This window comes from Trichomonas vaginalis, chromosome IV (assembly GCF_026262505.1).
Source record: "Trichomonas vaginalis G3 chromosome IV, whole genome shotgun sequence".
NCBI classification, from domain to species: domain Eukaryota; phylum Parabasalia; order Trichomonadida; family Trichomonadidae; genus Trichomonas; species Trichomonas vaginalis.
The window spans coordinates 9,832,549-9,855,671 of NC_067206.1; the positions used below are offsets into that span (position 1 = coordinate 9,832,549).

General features: G+C 32.6%; 4 protein-coding genes and 1 pseudogene across 5 annotated transcripts, besides 3 other annotated features; 4 read left to right on the forward strand and 1 right to left on the reverse strand.

The window, feature by feature from the left end:
- Positions 1-4,679: part of a mobile genetic element that runs on past the window's edge.
- Positions 25-3,216, reverse strand: TVAGG3_0061190 (annotated as a pseudogene). The gene has a single exon. A coding segment is annotated over exon 1 (3,192 nt).
- On the forward strand, positions 3,690-4,571 carry TVAGG3_0061200 (uncharacterized protein; the record flags this gene model as incomplete). The annotated part of the gene is made up of 1 exon (XM_001320988.1): positions 3,690-4,571. The coding sequence occupies one exon, from the start codon at positions 3,690-3,692 to the stop codon at positions 4,569-4,571; it is 882 nt and encodes a 293-aa protein (XP_001321023.1).
- Positions 4,581-4,679: a terminal%2Cinverted (terminal inverted repeat of Maverick-3 transposon ID:TVAGG3_0061070).
- A 1,778-nt stretch (positions 4,680-6,457) lies between these two features.
- Positions 6,458-12,211, forward strand: TVAGG3_0061210 (armadillo (ARM) repeat-containing protein family; the record flags this gene model as incomplete). Its single annotated transcript, XM_001320989.1, has 1 exon — positions 6,477-12,029. The coding sequence occupies one exon, from the start codon at positions 6,477-6,479 to the stop codon at positions 12,027-12,029; it is 5,553 nt and encodes a 1,850-aa protein (XP_001321024.1).
- Positions 12,212-12,442: 231 nt separating this feature from the next.
- Positions 12,443-14,992: a mobile genetic element.
- An 824-nt stretch (positions 14,993-15,816) lies between these two features.
- Positions 15,817-17,923, forward strand: TVAGG3_0061230 (uncharacterized protein; the record flags this gene model as incomplete). Its single annotated transcript, XM_001320990.2, has 1 exon — positions 15,938-17,680. One exon carries the CDS (start codon positions 15,938-15,940, stop codon positions 17,678-17,680), a length of 1,743 nt encoding a protein of 580 aa, XP_001321025.1.
- A 55-nt stretch (positions 17,924-17,978) lies between these two features.
- TVAGG3_0061240 (uncharacterized protein) lies at positions 17,979-22,553 on the forward strand (the record flags this gene model as incomplete). Its single annotated transcript, XM_001320991.1, has 1 exon — positions 17,979-22,415. One exon carries the CDS (start codon positions 17,979-17,981, stop codon positions 22,413-22,415), a length of 4,437 nt encoding a protein of 1,478 aa, XP_001321026.1.
- Positions 22,554-23,123: the final 570 nt, after the last annotated feature.

Sequence of the window (23,123 nt, forward strand, 5' to 3'; positions counted from 1 at the left end):
AGTAAAAATATAGAATAGTTGGATTTATATGTCATAATAGAACCCACGTGGACCAAGCTTTACTTTCTTCCTGACTGAGTTTTTAACTCTTCTTTTTCCTTCATTGCCTCTGCTTGAAGTTGTTGCATCTTTGCATTATGTTCATCTAGTATGTTGCAAATTTCCCATGTCCTTTTTGCCTTTTGGCTCTGGTCGCCCATCTCAGGTAACCTATATCCTAGAAAAGATTTTGTCATAGTTTGTATTTGAGTCTTCGCGTATTGTTTGCATGACTCTTTCCTGAGTTTCTGGTTCAAGCTCTTCAAACAGTGCCTGTCCATATGGAATATGCTCGTTTCCAAATATATGTTTTTGTAGCCATTCTGGTTTTCTTTCCATGTTACCAACTATATCTTTTGTGAATGGGAAAGCTTCTACCCAATCTTTCAGTCTTGCGTCGTTTATTTCTGTAGTTGGTTTTATTTTGTCAAGGAACATGTTTTTCAATACTAACATTTCATTTGGTACTGTCCATTTGAGTTTTCTTAAATATTCATCCCTTCTCAGTTCATTGTCTGCAAAGTAAGTTTTTATGACATTTTGTAAACTTTCGTTTGCAAGGTCATGTACAATAGGTTCTCTTCCTTCTCCCTCCCTAACTTTCTTTCTAAACTCTTCACCAAATATACCATCTCTATGGTTCTGTGTAGTTCTTTGAGATAAATGTTCTAGAACGTCAGGTGTTATATTTCCATCAGCCATGTTCATTTCATACTGGTTCAAAATATCTGCATCTTTCATATCTTTCAATGGCATTAAAGCCGCGCTGAAAATACCAGCTATATCTGGTTCACCATTCACTTCCATTGCGTCTACAACTTCTTGGAATTGAGGTTGTAAGTTTATGAACCACCTATCTGGATTAGCTTTATGACCCCATCTCATTGTAGTTCCATCGTCTGCAGAAACAAAAGTAGGTTTGTTTCCATCTTGGTTAGGTTCTGAATGAACTTTAAACAATGTTTCATTTCTATATGTTTTCTTGAAATTTAACCTTTTATTTTCACCGAGTTCATCCGAAGATTGAACGTTAAATGCTCGTAAGTAAAAAGGGTTGTTGTATTTGTGTACATTTTTTTTCAGTTCTTCCATTCTATGCTGGATATTTTCATCTGATGTTGGAGTCTTTTGTATGTCGGCAAACATTTTTCGATATTCTTCTACTATGTCAGCCGAATTTTTTTTAGACTCTTGGAAATATTCCATATTCTCCGCATACTCTTGTTGAGGGTCAAGATTTTTCGGCTGTTCCAAATCTTCATCTAGTTCTGTGAAGTTAGTTTCCAAAGGAAGGACTTGTTCGTTTCCTTCAGGCTCTTCTAGCTGTTGTTGCTGAACTATTTCTTCCATGTCTGGTTGTATCTGAACTTCTTCCTGTGGAGTTTCTTGTACCTCATCTGCTGGCATTTCATATATTCCGAGACCGTTTTCAACAATTTCCCTATCTACGTCATCCGCATTCATAAGCTTTTGTTCTTTCGTTCCGTCTCTATTTTTTACGCGTTTCATGACGAAAGTTGAATTGTCATTTAGCTCTGACATCAAATATCTCGGAGTAAATTCATCCATGTCATTTGGATGATATGCTATTAAATCATATCCCTTAGCGAGCTTGTATTTTCCAGGTTTGAGATTATATCCGTTTTGGTGCTGAGCCATAAAGCTAAATAGGTTCGGGTCAGTATTTCCATCCTTGAACTTTCCAATAGCTTCTTTATATCTGTCACTAAAGTCAACAGTATCTGGGAAACCACACTCTTCTTTAAGCATTTTTAAGAATTCTTGGTTTCCTTGTTCTCTACTTCTTTTATGTCCTTGTTCTGTTTGTGGTTGTTGTTGTGCAGGGTTTTGAACTGTTGGTTGTGGAGGTGGCTGTTGTGCTGGATTTTGAACTGTTGGTTGTTGTGTTGGGTTTGGTGCATGCCTGTGTCTGTGTCCATGTGACGATGTAAATGTTCTAGGTAGTCCTGGTGCAGGTGCTTCTCTTGGAGGGTTTGGTGGTATATAAGTTCCACCAGCTGGCACATATGTTCCATCTGCAGCGTAATGTCCTACCTGACTTTTCGTTCTTAAGAAAGCATTTACTAGGTCTGTTTTGGTCTGTTGTAACTCTTTTTCTTGACTTTTCACAACAGTTGCTCTAACGGCGTCATAGGCACTTTGAACTGCCTGTCTCGTTGCTGCATCTGTTATTTTCGTCATATTTTGTGCTACTTCTTTTAACTCTTTGTCGAAACCTTCAGACTTCAGTTTCTTTCCAGATGAGAAGTCGTTCACTTGTTTCACCTTACTATGAAGAGCTTCGAAGGCGTTCTTAAAGTCAGCATTTGTTAAAGCTTCATTTGAACTGTCTTCATCCGCTTGTATTTTTGTCCTTATTGACCCTATAAGCTGGGCTGCTTTAGCGTTGGCTTGGGCATCTAACCAGTCATTGTTAGCTTTTATATATTCCGCGCTTTTCATTGCCTTTTGCATAGCCGCGTCGTTATTTTTACTTTCTTGTGCTAAGTTTTCATACTGTACGGTTTGGTTTTGCAACTGTAAAAGTTTTTCTGCCTTTACATTTGCTTCAACTTCTTTTTTATACTCATCGCTATCCATATATGTCTTCAGGGCTTTTTGTTTTATCTCTTCATCTTTCAGTATTTTATATTGAGTAGTATGGTTTTTCAAATTTATGACATCTTGTTCCATTTTTGCTACTTCTGTTGCTTTTTCTGACACTTTTTTCGCATATTCCTCTGTACTTAGTTCTTTCAGTTGTTCTTCTTTCTTCTTTTTCTCTACGTTTAACTCATTGAGTTTCTTTGTGTGTCTGTCATATTCTAGTTTCTTTTCGTTTTCACTTATTTGCTTCTGTATGTCTATGTTTGACTTTTTGACATCTGTTATTTGATTTTTGAGTGAACTCAAATTCATTTGACTTTGAGGGTTATAGGCTGTTCCGTCTGCAGCTCCACCATAGCCTGCCATTTTCGCTAAAAGTGCCGCTCTTAAACCTCCACTCTGTGCACCAACAACTCGGTTTAAAAGCATAGGATTGCTTGACATTTGTTGCAACATAGTGGGGTCATTCAGCATTTGTTGTTGCAACTGTTGTTGTGGTGTCAGTTTTACTATTGGATGTTTCAATGCTCTCTTCCTCTTACGTATATTCTTACGTAGCTTACGTGGCATTTTAAGTGAAGTTAAAAAGCGGTTTTTGACAGATGTTTATATGACACTTTTTGTTCAGCACAAAAAACTACTCGGTCAAAGTGTTGTCAGTTTTGTAAAATAACCGTCCTATCTTGTTTTAAAAGGGAGAAAAGGCTTCTCAAAGTATACTTCCTTGGAACGCCTGTAACTTTTCCTGTAGCGACGATAGACCCTTACTTGTCAGGACAAAGTTATACTATTTTGAGTGCTCTACAAAAAAGTCAACGGCGACGACTCTCAAAAACCGTTGTGTAAAAAGTTTTACCGTTGGACAAAAAAGTATATATAGAAAACAAAAAACGTTTATAGTTCATTCAATATTTGAGATGGAACGGTTTGCCAACGGTAACTTTTCAATAAAATAAAAAAATAGAGGGGGTTACCGTTGACGAAAACGGTTCATTTTAAACTTTTCTATGAGTAGTCCGAAAAAAACAGTTTATTTTTGTCTAATGGAAGCCAACATTAACAATTCTCAACCGCTAACCAAAGCCAAAGCCCCACAACCTCCAAGAACTGGCACAGCTGTTAGAATAACCGCCAAAAAGTCTAACAGCGAATTAAGAGAAATTCTTCAACAAATTTGCTCTAAATATCTCAAAGACGCCGAAGAAAACACACAACCAGACGCTATATACAATACTCAGTTCTGTGAAGTTCTGAACAAAGCAATTGCTAGTTCAATTGAACTTACTAAGACAATTCCAAGTCCAATTGAGCTTAGCGATGTCTTAGTTCAGTATTTTCCAACATTTACTAAGCTCATAATGTTGAGAACTTTATACCAAGTTCGTCAAAATCTTCCTCGTTACATGCAACGGTCATTCGACAAGAGAATTGCCGAATTCCAAGTCTTTAGTTACGGATATGACCAAGATGAATACACTGACGAGTTCGGAGACAACTGTACAAAATGGTTTGAATGCTATACGACAACACAATTTGAATTCGACTTTCTCGAATTCAACGCAGCAACCATTCATATCATTGCTCTTTACCTTTCCGAACAACAACAAGACCTCGCAGATGGAGATGTTGTTACTGTCGTCATGGAAACTCCTGAACAATTCGGAAAAAAGAAGTCTCTAATTGCCAAATTTGTTCCAGGACATCAGCTTTTCCAACGCACAGAAGTCTTCTGTATTCCTGGAACTAAGTTCTTTGTCAGGAGCGAACTCAAAGAAAGATATAATGTGTCATTCAATTACACATTATATAATGTCTTCGACCCAGAAGAAGACTTCTTCCCAGAAGCAATGGAGGAGGAAGAAGAGGAGGAGGAAATACAAGACTCAATCCAAGAAGAGTCCTCCGAATTCACACCAGAAGACTAACAATTTTCCGAATAAAAACCTCATTTTTTACTAAACATCTTCGGGGCTAGAAGGGGCGCAGCCCCTGGAAGCCCCACTACCTTTTTTTTTTTTTTTTTTTTTTTTTTTATATATTTCTTCAAATTTTCTCTATAACGGATTGAATGAAACATTTCTGAATTACTTATTTGAATGAACAAATGCATACTATAGATGAATGTGTTTTCAATTCATTAGCAATATTTCTCAGAAATTTCTTTAATTAAATCATTAAGGTAGATCAGCAAAATTTTTACCAATAATTTTTGATTTTGGCTATGGATACTTACTATATGTGGGATGGATGTTTGATGTGCGAAGTATTGCATAAATGGCACTACTTTCAATTCTGTTGTTATACTTAATTTTCAATTCAACCCACACCGTTTTCAAAATTTTGATTTAAAGTCAGATGGGCGTGACTGCACACTTAAAGACATTCAGAAAAAGAAAATCAAACCCTTTTGAAAAAATTATGTGTTTAATGTGAAGTTTATTAAATTTGTAGAAATATTTGAAAATTTAATATATTTTCGAGCTTTCTCAATATTTTCAAAATATTCTTTGTTAAATTTATTTATATTTTGATATTCGAGTTCATAGGATATTTCACAAACATCAATGTTAGATAAATATTGGATTCTGTTAGTTATTTCAACTGTATATGTTGTTTTTGGATCTACCTCATCAATGAAACATCTATCAACTGTAATTTTGGCACTATCTCCATAGAAATAATATTGAGAAATTTTGTTATTTGAGAAACAACAATTTGTTAAATTTGTTGGAGATTTATATGCATAAACTATACAATAATCAGTAATATTTTGGAAATTTGTTGCTTCAAATAGAATAGTTGATGATGGTGAATAAAAAAGGTAAACAGAGGCAGCATCACTTGGAGTATTATCTTTATTATCATAAAATATAGAAAATAAAACTTTTGAATCAGATAAATAACTTTCAAAACAAGAAACACTTCTTCCATTGCATTTTGAATGAGAAATATTTGAATTAGTGAAATTAATTTTTCCATTTTTTAGGTAAATATTATTATATCCTAAGTTATTTTCTCCACTTTTAGTGATTGAAGACGAAAGAATTTTGTTTTGGAATGATTCTTTATCTGAAACATCTGAATAACAATAAACTCCATAAGTATATGTTGTTGTTACTTTTGATGAGTCACTTATTATTCGATCTTGGACGCATTCGCCTTCGCTCGAGAAGTATAAACTTCCTCCTTGACCGGAGTTACTACAATTTAAAAATTGCGTTTCGTCAACTAATAGTTTTGTTGTATCTTGCTTAGTCGTAAAGTTAATGGCACCTGAGTTAATATTTTCGGAAAAGAGGCAACTCTTTACGTAGTAATTTTGATCACCTCGTGAAAGTTTTGCTGTTTCGTTTTCGTACTTCGTATTTGAAAGATCTCCTGCATAAAATTCGTTCCATTCATGACTAAAATATATTGTATAACTTGATGGATCAAATTGAGTTGATAAAATATATGCCCAAAAGTGACATTTTGAATTTATAATCAAAATGATTTCACTCTCTTTACAAACTATATTTTACTCATGAGAGTTATTTCATCAATAAAAATTAACACCTAATCGAATCATTCTGATGATACAAATTGCAAATTGTAAACCAAACAAAAATCCAAAAAGTGTCAAAAAAGCAAAACTTTACTGAGGCAAAAATGTAACTCTCAACCTTTATAGATTCAATGTAAAAAAGATCAAAGTTAACAATCAACTTCAATTAGTTTACAATGGATTATTGTTTTCATTTTTTAAATTAAATACTGTATTCACAACAAAACATAAATGGCAACCATTAAAGTCCATTCAAAAATAAAATAAAAAAAAGTAAATTCTATCGATGACTGACGCTGGCAATTCTTTGAAGCATCTTTCAGAAGAATGGTCAACACTGATTATCAGTCGCGCCATCTTCACATCAAAATTACCTCCAGAACAATTAAAACAACGCGTTGTCAAACTAGATCATGATAATACTAAAGGAAAGCATGTTAGCCTTCCTATTCAAGAAGCTTATGATCTAACCCAGAAATATGACGCTAATCAAGTTGCTATGATGTTTGACTCATTACAAACAGAGTTAATGTTCTTCCATCAAAGTACAGAGTTCCCAGCACTCTTTACAAGAATGATTCAAATCATTCACGAGATCTTCCAGCTTAGCTTTGACCAAACAAATCCAAAAGAAAAGGTTAAATCTCTTCACACCGATCAAATCATCAACGAAGAGGTTTTAACTGATCACGATAAACTGCAGATCGAAGTCTTCCAATTCCTATCTACAATTCTGTCCCGCGCAGCCAATTGCCCATCCGTTGACTTTGGAAAAATTGATCCCAGTATTATTTCGCAAGTCTTCTTCTTTATGAACCACGACCATCCAAATGCTGTTCGTGCTAGTGGTGGCGATATCCTTTCTGCCTTGTCTTCAGCTCCAAAGTCTTGTGAAGCAATTTGCACAACATTTTGGAAGCAATTCAACTCCTGCAAGAAGGACGATGACTTCAGAAACTTCGCTTCATGGATTGATGGCGTTGTTAATATCAAAATGAACTTTAATTCTCCACAAATGACAGTTTTGACACTTTCTTTCATCAAAGCTTTCATTCAACACTCAAAGAAAATCGAACGTGGTGTCTTACGTATGAAATTCCTCGACGTACTTTTCCAAATTATTAAGAGAGTTTGCGAATCTTCATCTGCCGAAGCCAACAGCGATTTCGTTGGCTCTCTTGATGTTGTTTGGGATGTTGTTGAGAAATGGTCATCGAAATCTAAGCATACATCTTTCTGCTACGTTTTCTTACAAAAAATTTTGGCAAATACTTTTCCAAAGTTCTTTACAAAGGGCCATGGCATGCATTTCTGCGAGATCCTTTGCAAGTATGCCAAAGGCGGTGATGTTGAGATGTTAGCTCTCATTGCCAAGTTCATAAATGAATCACCAAGAGAATTTACGGTTTCTATGATCGACGACTTTACCAAGATGATCAACAACCACATATTCCCGATCCTTTTCTCCGGAACAGACAAGAAACGCTCTCCACGCTTCAAAGATGATCAACAATGCGTCCAAGTTGTCAATATCCTCACAGAAATCGGCTTAAAGTCAACAATCTGCATTGTAGATCTTGCAAAGGTCACTCTTACAGCCGAAAAACCCAATGACGACCATAAACGTGTCAGATTAATTTTAATTGAAGTTCTTGCCAACCTTTGTGAGCGTAATCCTAAGTCAATCACACCATCCAATGACCAGTTATTCCCACCCATTGAATCTATTCTCCTTCAAACAGCTTCAGGACTTCCAGAAGAGATTCCTTTCGCTATAAGAACATTCCCATTGATTCATTCGAGAAATGACACGAAACTTGCGCAGATTTCTCAAATTTTGTTTGATACAATCAACCAACAGAATCTTTCTTATTCCGAATCAGCCTTGAAATCTCTTAAATCATTTATAGTTGAGCTTGTTACTCTTGGCTCGAACACGATGTTACCATTGAACTATTTAGACAAATTATTTGATAACATCCATTCATTACCAGAGTCAGATTTATCACGTCGTTTATATTTGATCAATGAAATTTCATCCGCATTAGTTGAATCTCTTTCTAACCAAACTAGTCAGTTCCAACAAGTCAAGTCATCTAATTCAGCAATGACATGCAATGATTGGAACAACTTCCGTCTTAAGTTAGACAAAACATTGCTTCCATTCATTCTTTCAGTGAACAATGATATTTCAACAACATCTATTTCTATTGAAAAAATCTTTGATACGAAAGATCTTTCACAACTTGATGAAGTTTGTTCACCAAACAAACCATTCTACATCTCAAACTGGTTATCACAAATTCCAGAGAACGAAAACATTCTATCACACACAGAACTTTTGATATCTAATAACAAAGATACATCAAATGTTTATTTCGAAAGTGTTTTAGAATTCTGGCGTAATTACAAGAAGAAAATTGGTCAAGAAAAGTGCCAAAAAGTTGTTTCATTTATTTCATCAATTGCTCGTCAACAGACACCATCATTGAAAGTATTCTTTGAAGAACTATTTAAACTTTACAAAGAAGATTCCACATCACAAGATGTTTCACATTCATTGTCATTGTTACATCCATCACTTTGGGTTCAATTTATTTCAGACTTAAATCAATGGATGGGAACTAATGGTTTAACTATTCAGAATTTCTGGCCACAGTATGTTGGTGTTTTCTATTCATTTGCTACAACAAATTCATTCGAGAAAGAGATCGTCAATCAACAGAAATTGACAGAAACATATGAACGATTTTTGATCACATTTTGGAAACAAAACAAAATTGTTAATAACGAATCATACATTTTAACAGAGAAATGCTTCAAAGTCTTACAATTATTTGTTGAATATTCCAAAGATAAGACATCACAGATCATTGATTCCACGGCAGAGACATTCACATCATTCATCAATCAAATCGAAAACATGTTAGATATTGTTAATGCAATCAATTTCCCAGTTACATATCCAGAAACATTTTTAAGTTGCATGACAACAGTTTTCACATATTTAGTGTTCCCTACTGAATACTTGTTCAAGAGTTTCGCGGACTGGCTTATTGTTTTCGGTGTTTTCTTCAAAGAGAACCAACAAATCTCTATTTTAATGGCACAACTCATGACAATTATTCTTAAAAACAATAATTGTCTTTTGCGTCAAATATTTAGATGCACATTTTGTGAATGTGATTCAGTTTCCGCTCCATTTATTTTGAGCATTGCAAACAACTTCAAAGAGAATGATAAATTCCTTTCTGAGTACGACAACGCAGCCGCAGTTATCTTAAGTACAATTATTTTGCACATTAACTCAGACATTTTAGTTTGTCGCCAAGCAGCACTTAAATTGATGTGTTTGACATTTTCTCGTCCATCGGAAATCTACACACAAGATATTCCTGTTCAACTTACTATGTCAGTTACATCAGAGAGTGCAGCAGGTTTCTATTACCAAGCACATCATTTTTATGATTATTGCTGCAAATCAGTTTCATCCAATTTAGCATTTTCTGTTTTCGAAATCTTTTCAAGAGATTTTAGTTTAGTTCTTTCTGAGCATTCCAAACTTATTTCAAGTCTGATTTACTTCATTCCATTAGTTGTTTCAGAGCACACATTGAGTGAAGTTGTTCCAATTTTGTTGAGTTTGACAACAGGATCACGTATTGAAGAACAAACAACAGCTATGTCTATCCATGAAATTTGGTCAAGTTTCTTTTCATCATTCAAAGAACATTATTCCACACAAGTCAATGAACTCATTCATTTGATCTTTGATTTCGGTGTTTCACAAGAAAACGTCATGTCTAAAGAATCGAATGTTTCAGTTTTGATCTTAGTTGATGAATTCTCAATCTTCCCAAGTGAAACAGCTAAATTCTTAGTTTCATTCCTTTGCAAATACGACAGACATGTTCCTGACGACATCAATGAATTTGGCGAATATCTTTCTAATGCAGACATCGACTTCTATGTTTCTAATGAAGAAGTCATCGCATGTAATGCAATTTCACAGATTTTGTTCTTAGTTGAATCACGTGAACAATTCAACGAATTATTCCTTGATAAACTCCCCGTATTGACATATTACGGTGTTATCATGTATCATATTGATAAATTCCGTATTGGTCTCTTCCATCCACTTCTTGATTCTCTTCTTGACGCAGTTTTGTTCCGCCACGCCGATTCTAACGAGATCTTCACAAAGAACATTGAGCGGTTGGCAACATCTAATTTGATGAAGCGAACAACATCATTGGATGTTCAATACCAAATCTTGACCGATATTCCAACTAAAACTATGTTGTGTTATGACTCCGTTGCTATCGATGTTCTCAGTGATCTTTTGTGCCAAAGTGATGAAGACTTCAAGCGTAAGTTCTTCGACATTGCTATTGGCAACGCATTCCAAGTTTTACCAAACGAACGTGCCATGGAACCATTCTTACTTTTGATGGGCTTGAATAAGATGTTCAGCACCAAATTTGTTTTCCAAATCTTGTTGTATACATTGTACGCGTTTAAGACTAGCCGTGTTGAGTTAATGGACTCTATCATTGACTTAGTTAACCAGCGTTTGTTGACCGATTTAGCAGAAGATGTTTTTTGTCAAGAAGCATTACCAGTCATCATTGTTTTCATCTTGAGTCTTAGTTTAGATTTCCGTCGTTCATTCTCTATCCATTTGATGAAGATCATTTCAGACATCTCGGAGAAAGTTTGCGGCATGTCATGTGCACACGAGATCTCCAAGGGCTTGATCGATTTCATGCGTAACTTCAATGGTGATGAATACATTGCATCATTATTCGAACGATTCATTGAAGATGTCAACACATTCAATGATTCATCAGTGAGTGACATCATTCGATCATTGTATCAGTTGTCTAAACTCATTGGTGCATCTACAACATACTACAACTGGTGTGCATTGTTTGGTTTGGCCATCGACGGCACACGATACTTCCTTTCAGTCCAATCTCCACATGTCGTTGAACCGATCATTAAAATGGACGATTTATCATTCGAATCCATCGAAACATTTGTCACATTCATTGTTGACAACTTCGAAACAGAACGTATGCGTATCTTCTTTTCAAGTTTCTATCTCTCATTAGTCAAGTTATTCAAGGCCAGTGACAACGGCATCGACACCGTTTCTATGCAGATCATTGACCAATTCTTCAGGAAATCTAACATCAAACTTAACCAGAACTTGACAGACACATTCAGTAAAATCATATTCATGATCAGTTTGTCATGTGACGAAACAGGACGAACAGCATCATCATCTGCATTGAACTACATCATCTCTAATTTGAGTACTAAACTGGACCAATCATCTCTTTGTCTTCCAATCATTCAACCTAAATTCATCAGTGTCAAGCGCAAACTGTTTAACACATATCTCCAAGTTGACAAGAACATCGTTGATCCACAACTTCTTCCATCACTGAAGCTTTTCAGCTTCTCAGGAATGGAGATGAACGCTATTGTTGATACATTGTGGCAGTTCTTGTCATCTAAGATCTCACCTAGCGGCGAACGTGTTCCAATGCCAAACTTCAAGAACGCACAAGAATTAGCCGAAGAAGCACAATTGATCAAGACAGCACGCCGTCGATCTAGTTCTACTGGCTCAGTGAAAGAAACACCACCTTCATCTCCTTCTCCATCTCCTTCCCCAGTTGTTTCTACATTTGAAGAACCAGAAAATCCAGAATCACCAAAGAATGAAGAAGAAAAACAAGAAGAAAAAGAATCAAAAGCTGATGAAGATAAGAAAGAAGAAGAAAATCAAGAAGAGGAAGAAATAAAAGAAAATACTCCCAATGAAGAATAAGAATAAGACTATAATATAAATAAACAGTCGACTTTTTTTAAATCGAGACAATAATAGTAATTAATTGTCCAAAGAAGTTCAGAAAAAGCTTATGTGTTTAATGTGAAGTTTATTAAATTTGTAGAAATATTTGAAAAATTAATATATTTTGGAGCTTTCTCAATATTTTCAAAATATTCTTTGTTAAATTTATTTTGATCTTTATTTTTATTGATATCAAGAATTTGATATTCGAGTTCATAGTATACTTTACAAATATCTGTGTTAGATGTATCTTTGATTTCGTTAGTTACTTCAACTGTTCCATCTTGACTTGGATTTACATCAATGAAACATCTATCAACTGTGATTTTGGCTTCATCTCCAAAGAAATAACAATCAGAAATATTGTTATTTGAGAAACAACAATTTGTTAAGGCTTCTCTCCGGCCAAACAGCTGTATCGTCGTTTGACTTCACATTTTCTCGTGAGCGAATGATTTTTTCATCTCGAGAACAAAATTTTTTTGAAAAAATACAACTTGAGCTCATTCGAATCACCGGCCCAAGGACACAATAAATCCTTAATATCAATGCCAGATTCTAATTTTTTCTTCGCAATCAATTCTCAATTACGAAAATTTATGCGATATACCTGTAATCTTCTTACGATATTATAATATGTACTGTTAGTTTATCTCGATTAATATACTCTTAAAGACAAATTTAGCGAGAATAATCAAAAAATTTACAAAATTATTATATCCTATTAATCTGGACCTATAAACGTTTGGTTAAGTTAAGTATTAAGAAAATGTAAATATTTGGAATAGGAAATATGAGATTAATGACAATGATATTTGTTTTTTTACTTAACTTTGAGATTTTTGCATATTTTTAGTGTTGACAGCCTTGGTACGCTGAATAATTCCCAAGTCAATAAGTTCTGTCCATCAAAATATAATTAATTGTTCTCATATCTTATAATTTTTTTCATACAATGAAAATTATACTGCAGCGTGATAATATATATAATTCTAAATTGTGTGTATATAGAATATTACATGAATTGATTGAAAATATGAAGCATTAATCTGAATATTGAACTTTGGATATCATTTCAAAAAATAGTATTTATTTTAATATCGCTGTAATATATAGATTCCATTATCGTTAAAGAAATCCAAAAAAAGTCACTTCACATGGCTCGGAGTCCACACTCAAGTTGATCCAGCAAAAATTTCAAAATTGTTTTAAAAGAAAAATGAGACGGCCAATACTTTTAATTTATCGTAAAGGTACTATACACAGGAAATAGAAGAAAAATTATTTTAATAAAATATTATTGGATATCAAAACGAAATTGTCAAATATAAAGGATAAAAACGTGTTATAAAAAAGAGGAACTCTAACATGACTTGCTTACCGCTCGCATATACACCAAAAATTAAATCAAATTCCAGCTGTAATACAAATAAACATCTAAATTTATCATCATTTATACTAATTCTTGAATGTTTACTATTCTGGATAAAAGTGATTGAGTGTTTTAAGAAATGAGCCAAAATTAAATTTGATAACTTGAAGAAATAAAGATACTATAATATTTTGTGCGTTGACCTCTAAGTTAAGCTATTATGAACATATTTTTTTCAGTCAAATTTCGAATAAGAAATACCTATTATTGAATAATAGAAATTTCGACAAACTTACAATATAAACCTATTATAAGACATAAAATTTTGTTATATTGCAGTGATAGAATTTAAAAATAAAGTCGTAGTAAGTCTGCAAAAAGATTTTAACTTCTATTTTTTCCAAAAAATATTGATGTTTTAAAATACGTTTAGAAATTCTATAACTTTAATTGCATTTTTTCTAAAACACGAAAAATTTGGAAAATCCCAACACCTTTAGATCGTTTTAGCTGTCTATCAACTGCTATCTGCACTTCAAAAAACATCGAAATACTCAAATTCGTATATCTGATTTCATCATTCATGCAAATTGCTTTTTGCAAACAAATGTAAATGACATATTATCAAAATTTACACCATTTGCACACTATATTATTAGCACCAGGTATGCTTATATTATAATTTATTAAACTTAGGAAAATCACGAATAAAAAGTATATTCAATTTCTTTATCACTACTTACAGAAACATATCTTGCACATAAACAGCTAAACTTACAGTATTTTGAAAAAATATATCAAAATGAGTAAACAAAACATTATACTTTCCTATTGAAAAGTATTTGATTCATGAAATAAATCGTTTCTCTCTTACGTGTTGTTTACGTTCTATGCTAAAGTTTATTCAATGGATTTAATCTGAAAGATATATAGTCGTTGAGTTGATAGAATATAGAATATGCCTAGTAGTTCATTTTTAGTAAATTTGTTTTGATCAAAATTCATTTTTAGTTTTGATTATTGTAAATCCAAAACCATGATTTTGAGATAATATTTGTTTCGAGATTGTCAGTATATGAGCATTTCATTTTTATTATTATTTTGCAAAAAAAGTCACTTCATATGGGGTTGGAGTCCACGGGGAAGGTCAGCTAGCAAAATTAAAAACTCAATGTTGGACAAAAATAAAATGACAAATACTTTTGATATGTTATAAGCTTCTTATATTTGTTAAAAAATGAAGCTCCTTTTTTCATGGTTGGAATTGCAATTCCGACCGAGAAATGTCAAAATCATGAGATGGGAATATAGCAATTGTAGAGCCTATCGACCGTTGAATTGAAATATCGAAAGTTGCTAAAAATCGATTTTTCCGGAAAATGCAAGATAATTTCAACTTCCTTAAAAAAAGACTTTGATTCAAAACGAAACGGATATATAATAAATATATGTATCATATATGATGTTTATTACATTTTCAAGTGTAAAAACTAGCTTTTTAGGTACCTCAGAGGTCACGAAGATGCCAAAAATTGAGAGGATCACTTCACTTGGAGAGAAGCCTTAAATTTGTTGGAGAAAAAAATGCATAAACTAAGCAACCAACAGTAATATTTTGAAAATTTGTTGCTTCGAATAGAATAGTTGATGATGATGGTGAATTGGTAATCCAAACAGAACTACCTTGATCTTTATCTTTATTATCATAAAATATAGAAAATAAAACTTTTGAATCAGATAAATAACTATCAAAACAAGAAACACTAATTCCTTTGCATTTTGAATGAGAAATATTTGAATTTATGAAATTAATTTTTCCATTTTTTAGGTAAATATTTCTATCTCCTAAGTTATTTTCTCCACTTTTAGTGATTGAAGATGAAAGAATTTTGTTTTGGAATGATTCTTGATCTGAAACATCTGAATAACAATAAACTCCATAATAATTTGATGTTACTTTTGATGAGTCACTTATTATTCGATCTTGGACGCATTCGCCTTCGCTCGAGAAGTATAAACTTCCACCTCTATTGGTGTTACTACAATTTAAAAATTGGGTTTCGTCAACTAATAGTTTTGTTGTATCTTGTTGAGTTGCAAAATTAATGGCACCCGAGTTAATATTTTCGGAAAAGAGGCAACTCTTTATGTAGTAATTTTGATCACCTCGAGAAAGTTTTGTTGTTTCGTTTTCGTATTGTGTTTTGGAAAGATCTCCTGCATAAAATTCATCCCATTCATGTCTTAAAAAATTGTCCGACTTGCTCCATTGACAAATTTTGTTCGGGTGGACATTTTGAAAAAAAAAAAAAACTAATCGTTCCAATATCGACGATATGTTACAATTTTTCAAAAATTTTGATCGTTATCGTCGAGGCGAGTACTATCCATTTTACTCACTGATTGCTAATTTTTGGATTTTCAATACATCCGTAATGCGACGATAATAGGAAACGAAAAAAGAATATAATTTACAAAATTTTGTTCAAAATTGTACGTTAGTGGGTTTTATATGAATGATAGTAACAAAAAAGTAGGTTACGGGGGTAAGAGCAGGTTTGGTGATGGCAATAGTCGTGTACTTTTAGCTTTACAAGGCGGTGCACATGGAATTACTAAACCAGAAAGCGAATTATCTCGTCCGAAAAATACAACTTTTTCATACTCAGGCCAGACTTTCATTACTCCCGCAAAACCACAATCCGTTTCAAAATCTACAAAAAATTCTGATGCAAATACACAAGCACAGTCACTATTTCCAAAATTAAAGAATAATGCACCACAAAAAATCGAAAAGGAATCTTTTATTCTCGATGTTTTACCTCCAATTCCACTTGCAAATACTCCTGAGTCATCTGACAGTAGCAAAAAGAGCTCCTCGGGAAGATTTTTATCACCAACAAATGAAGAGATGGAAACATATACTCTACCATCTGGATTTGAAGTTAGTCAAAAATCTCCACCATCCCCCAAGATAAAGAAATTTGATCCTTTCCAACCAATCGAAATGAGCGATAATACGCCAAATATTGACGAGCACTTCCAACAAGTAAGACTTACAGCTGCTAAAACAACATTATCTACTCCTCTTCACTCAGCAAATTCAAATTTTGTTCTTGATGAGTCATCAAGTCATTATTCAGAGGAAGATCAATATAGTATCCAATCAAGTATGGAGGATAACTATATTCCACCACCTCCACCGAATTACGGACCTATCAAGCCAAAGAGAGGCCCTGACGGCAGAGTTACAATTCCATTGGCTCTTCAATACGTTCCTCCACAGATTCCAGATGATGATAACATTAGTAAAGTTCCTCCAAGGCTTCTTGAGCTTCTACATTGCAAAACAAACTCAGTTCAGTTTTTAGTTTTATCTGGCGTTCCTGTTGATGGATACAGGCCAAAGTTAATCAAGAAAGCAATATCAGATTTACAAGAACTCCTTGAAATCTGCATAAAGAAAGGTTATGCCGCTGAAGCAAAATTTGTTGATGATGCAATCAAAAACGCCAAAGCAGATTTGAATGAAAGATTAGCAACAGCTGATGTTTCAGAAGTATTTGATGTAGAAGACCAGATTTCCGAAGTCCAAACAGAGATGGAACAGAAGAAACACGCTTTCGAATCTCATTTAGCGAGAATGGATGCAGAAGCAGCTTTGCAGAAGAAGGAATTGCAACTAAAACTTGATGACGACTTAGATGCAATCGATTCTGAATGGACATCCCCTTCAAAGTCCAAGAAATTCTCGAGAGTTTCAGCAAAACTTCAAAACATGAGAAAAGAAGCAATGACTCTTTTGAACGCCAAAAGATACGAAGAAGCGGAAAGAGTCAATCAAATAGCTGACAAACTTGCAGAAGAAGAGGCATTACAAGCCCAAGAAGCAATGAAAGCACAATACATGAAATGCCTGAAGAAGAGACAAGAACAATACGAGAGCGAAATAATGAATATAGACATGGCTTTCGAACGAAAGAAATTGACAATGATAAAGGATTACAAAGCAGTACAAAATGCTTTAAACAAGAGAATGGATAAGCTCCAGACAAAGAAAGAATCTATTACGGCACCAACAAGAACTATGAATAGTAGAAAATCTTCAAAGATTGCAAATAATGATCAGACTTTGTTTGAACCATCAATGCAATCATTCAAAGATATAAATATTAGTCCAACAAGAGGGTTAGCTATCAAACCCCTCTCAAAAATAAGAAGAACAACAATTACAAGGAGGAATTACGATCAATAATATTATTTATTTTGTTTTATAGAGTATTATATTATAATAAATTTGTGTTTGTATTTTTTGTTAATTCAGATCTTATTCTTTTCTCATATTTGGATCAATCGATATTTGAAATTCTTTTAATTTCATCATACAATGAAAAATTAACACTCATATTCATTGTACATCAAACATATTCAATATTTCACAATTGACATCATGTATAAAGGCATTCAAATATAAAGGATTTCAATAATTGATTAAAATTTAGGGGGAATATTTGCATAATTGTGGTTCCGATTTTTAGGTTTTTTTATATAAAATGAGTTATTATTCGCCTAAATTGAGAAAATCTCCGCAATCTACAGAGATTAATCCAACCATTTCTACAACTAGTAGTATTAAAAATGATTCGGCCAAGTTTTTAACTCCAAATAGAACTAATTCGAGACATCACGATCAATATTCAGAAGAATATAGTAAAGAACTTTCAAAAATGCACAAACAAATCAGTATATTAGGCGAAGAAAATCAAAGACTTAACTTGGAATTAGATAACGCACGAAACCAAAATGAAGCATATAAAAATCAAGCTGAAAACAAAATTCAAGCACTACAGTCAACAAATGAACAATTAAATACAGAATTAAGGCAAAATAAAAATTTATATAATTCCGTTACATTAGAAAACGAGAAATTGAAGACAGAATTAGACGAAATACGCGATTCTATCTCAAAAAGTGAAGTGAATTCGCCAAGTTATAGCTTTAAGCGAGACTCTCCTCCATCTTTAAATAAAATTCACAATCTAGAAGATATGAATAGAAAATTAACAGCTACGATTGTATCATTAAGAAAAGAATTATCAATCGCTACATCAAATAATGAGTTATCAACCCAATACAATGAATTGAAATCTACATTTAGTCCAAAGAGTCCAAAAGCAGCCAATTCTACCATAGAACAACTCTCACTACAAATACAAAAACAAAAAGAATATATTAATGCATCAAACAACCATATTAAAAATCTAACTCAAAGAATTACAGAACTGGAAAGTATTCAATCGTTGTCAGAGTCACACGATCAAATTTCTGAACTCAAAAAACAACTTAATGATTCAGTTGAGCTTAGAGAATCTTTACTTCATGAAGCAAAGGTTGTAACTGACAGACAAAAGCAAAAATTGAATGATTTAACAGCGGAAAATCAAAAATTACATGATGAAAATGAAGACTTAAGAAGTAAATTGCAACTTTCATCTCAATCTGTCAATGAAAAAATGACAAAACATATAACAAGCAATTTCGGAATAGATCCAGCTATAGAAAAGGAAATACAAAATAAAACCAAAGAAATTTCAGAAATGAAATTCTTAATTTTACAATTATCAGATAAATTAGAAGCTTCTCGTAAAAATGAAGAAAGTTTGAAGCAACAATTAGATGAAGCACAAGCTAATTTTAGTGCAAGTTTACAGAATGCCACAAAAACAGTAAGAATTTGTCAAAATGAACTCGATTCAATGAGAATTCAGCTTCAAAAAACGGAAACAATGACTGTAAATGCAAGAAATAATGTTGAACAAATGATTACTTCATTAAAGGAAACATATGGCCTGCCATCCTTCTTATTAGATGATGAAATGACACAAATAGTTAAGATTCCAAAATTATTGGATGAAACATTTGCAGGTAAAGATGAAATCATTGCAAAACTTCAAGCTCAAATTCAAAAACTTAATTCTGATTCTAATGATGCATTTTCGAAACAAAATGAACTTAGCTTGTCTGTTACTAGTTTACAATCAGTTATAAATGATTTACAAAACGACAAAAATGCTTTAACAAAAGAAATTCAAGATTTGAAATTAGCTCAAGCGAAAGAATTACAAGAACTCCAGGAAAAACTCAATAAGTCACAAATAGAAAATGAAAATTATAAAGTAACTATTAAGGAACTCCAAGAAAAACTAGTAGAAAGTCAAAAATTAACTGAAAACCAAAAATTCGACCATGAAAATGAAAAGAAAATAACAGACCAGTACTTGGAGAAGCAAAGAGGTGAAATTGAAACATTGCAAAACAGTTTGAAACAATATAATGATGATCAAACCAAACAACAATCAAAGATCCAGGAATTGAACGATACAATCAATGATCTCCGGAATAAAGCTGCGGAAAAGGATACTTTGATTAGCAAACTAACAAAAGATCTTGAAAATCAAAAATCAATTTCTTCAAAAACAATTGAAAATCTACAGAAGCAGCTTGATGACAATACATCTCGTCTAACTACTGAAATATCCCAGATCAATTCTAAAGCTTCTTCAAATGAACAAACTTTAATGAAAAATCTCAAAGATTTAGAAGGAAAACTCAATGATGCAAATAAACAAATAGATCAAGAAAAATCAAAGAACACAGATTTCCAGCGTAAAATGAGTGAACTTCAAAATAATTTCGAAAAAGATAAAATGAAATTCCAAAACGAGATAGACAAGCTTGAAAATATGAATCACAACATTGATGATAAAGTTCGTAGTATTCAAAAAGAAAATGAAAAACTTAAGATCGAAAATAATGAGTTATCTAACACAATCAAATCAGAAAGAGATGAAAATCATACTCGGAAATCCAAGTTAAACGATGAGATAAATCAATTGAAACAGAAATTGATTGACCAGAAGAAGGAAAGCGAAAATCAATTAAATTCTGAATTGGAAAGGATTAAATCAAATACACTTCAGTCCTTCCAAACAGAAAAGGAGAATTCTAGGAAACTTGCTCGTCTTTTGAAAGATTCTTACAAAGATAAAGAAAATCTTCAAAATAATTTTGATCGGGAAAAGCAAGAGAAGGACAAATTAACCAATACAGTTGAAGATATGAAGAAAGTAATCAATAAATTAGAGAATGACTTAAATTTGGAAAAGAATAAAACTTATAAGATGCAAGTTAAGATGGATATGGAACAAGTATCAACCGAACAGTTAAAACAGAAGCTTAAAGATACAGAATCACAGTCACAAGACCATATAGCTAAGTTGAAGTCTAAAATTTCCAAATTGAAGACTAATCTTTTGACTTTGACTAATGAAAAGAGCAGACTTACAGCAGATGCAGGCAAGGAATCACTTCTACAGTCAATGGACCAGCTTCAGAACTCTTTTGCCCAAGTTTCAGCTGAAAATGATAAATTGAACACAATTAATGACAGTCTCAAGCATAAAATTGATGAATTAAAGGAAGAACAAAACTCTCTGAAGAATAATAACAAGAATTTGTCTCAAGAAATTTCATCATTAAAAGATCAAGTTAATTCTGCTAATAGTAAGATAAGGAATTTGACTTCTGAGAATGACAAACTCAAATCAGATAACTCTCGTCTTAATAATGAAGTAAATGAATGGAAATTACAATCTCAAACTTCAGAAGTCCAAAGTACAATTCAGGTTCAAGCTGCAAAGAAAGCATTTGAAGATATAAAGACTGATAAGCTATTCTTTGAGAACGAATGCAAGAAATTGAAAGAAGAAAATGCAAAACTTCAAAAGTCAATTGAAGAAACTGTTCCTTCCACGGATTATAATACTTTATTGGCAGATTATAACGAATTTGTTAAAAAGATGAATGATTCTGATAAAAATGTAAATGAAAAAATTGCATCTAAAGAAAAAGAGCTTAATGAGTCCAAAAAGTATTACGATCTTAAGCTTTCTGGAAATGAGAAACTTATTTCCGAGCTGCAAGAAGATAAAGACAAAAAAGCCGAAGTTATTAAGAATTTACAATCAAAAATCACTGGTTTACAGGATCAAATCAATTCGTTAACAAATAGTAACTCTACAATGTGTTCTGCAGCCGAGCGCGATAGAGCATTCAAGCTTGTTGAGCAAATAGAAAAAGAAAACAATGAGTTAAAATTAAATTTGGAAAAAAGTGAAGTAATAAATAAGGACAAGAAGCTATTGATAGATGATTTAACAAAGCAAATGAATGACATACGTTTGGAACGTGATAGACTTAGCCAGAACTTGTTTAAAGCTGAAAATAACATTAAAATCAAAGATTCCGAAATCTCATCTAAGAATGATGAGATTTCAAGCTTGAAATCACAGATTAAGGATATAATGTTTAAGAATGATAGCAATGATAAGTCTAACTCCAAGTTAATTGAGAAATTACAAAATGAAATCCAAAATTTATCAAAACAGAATCAAAAGCTCCTTGAAGAAGAAAATTCTGTCAAAATATGTTATAATAAACTTGAGAGTATCCCGTCAACTACCAATTTATCCGATAGACTTCATAAATTTATAACAATTTTGACAGATATGTTTCTGTCCATGAAAATGAAGCCACTTTCATTTATTCCAAGCTACAGACAACTCTCTATTTTTACTTCTTCGGCAATAAACATACAGGAAGATAAAAGGTTAATAACGAAAAATGAACGATCGATAGCGGCTCAAATTTTATGTGAATTTTCGGATGTATCAACCGCAACAGGATTTTCAGCCAAGACTGCTATTGAAAGTTCTTTGGATTCCCAGTTAATGATGATCAAAAAGAGTATTGAGCACCTTAAGAAGCTTTTAAATGATAGCCAAAGGAAAATGAAGGATATGGCTGAAGTTGTGAGCTCTCAGCATGAAACTGTTTTAATGATTAGCAAATCTCCTCGTAACCTGGAACTCGTTAAAATTTCACAGAAAAATGTTGAAATATCAAAGACTTCACATTGTTTAAATGTTTGAATTTTTTTTTATGTGAAGTCCAATTTTTTTGTCTATAATTGTATTGAAAAGAAATGCTTGAACTTTTCAAAAATTTACTAAATTTTTTAAAAATTTTATCAGATTAAGGGTTTCGTTTTGCTAAAATTGTCACTTTTATAGCATATTTGTTTTTGGATGTTTTGCGAAACCAAAAAAAAAACTATGATATACAATGTGTGTGTAAAGAAAATACTTTATTTACTAGTTAAAAAATCATTTGGTATTGATCAAGTTATTTTTTCTGGATAAGATATTATATGGATAATTGGATAGAAAATACAATTATATAATCTTGTACCTGGTTTAATTAAGCTAATTGTCATCAGAAACTTGTAATTTTTATGAATTTCAGATTTTCTTTTCATTACTGCTTTTCTTAATAGGTCAAGTTCTTATTTACGTTATAAAGTATGATATTTACAAATATCAAGTTATCATTTTTTGAGAAATTATGAGAAACAAACAAAATGAAAAAGATAGGAATAGCAATGAATAGTGATGTGGGTATAGAAAATGTAAGAGATATGAATGCAAAGCAATCAGTATTTAGGATATTGACCATAGATTTCGAAAAAAAATGCTGCATATTGAGCGAAAACTATGATTATATTATAAGGCTGTCATTTAAAGCATAATGAAACTATTCCCTTTTCATTTTAATCGAATAAGATAGTAAAGATTTTTGAA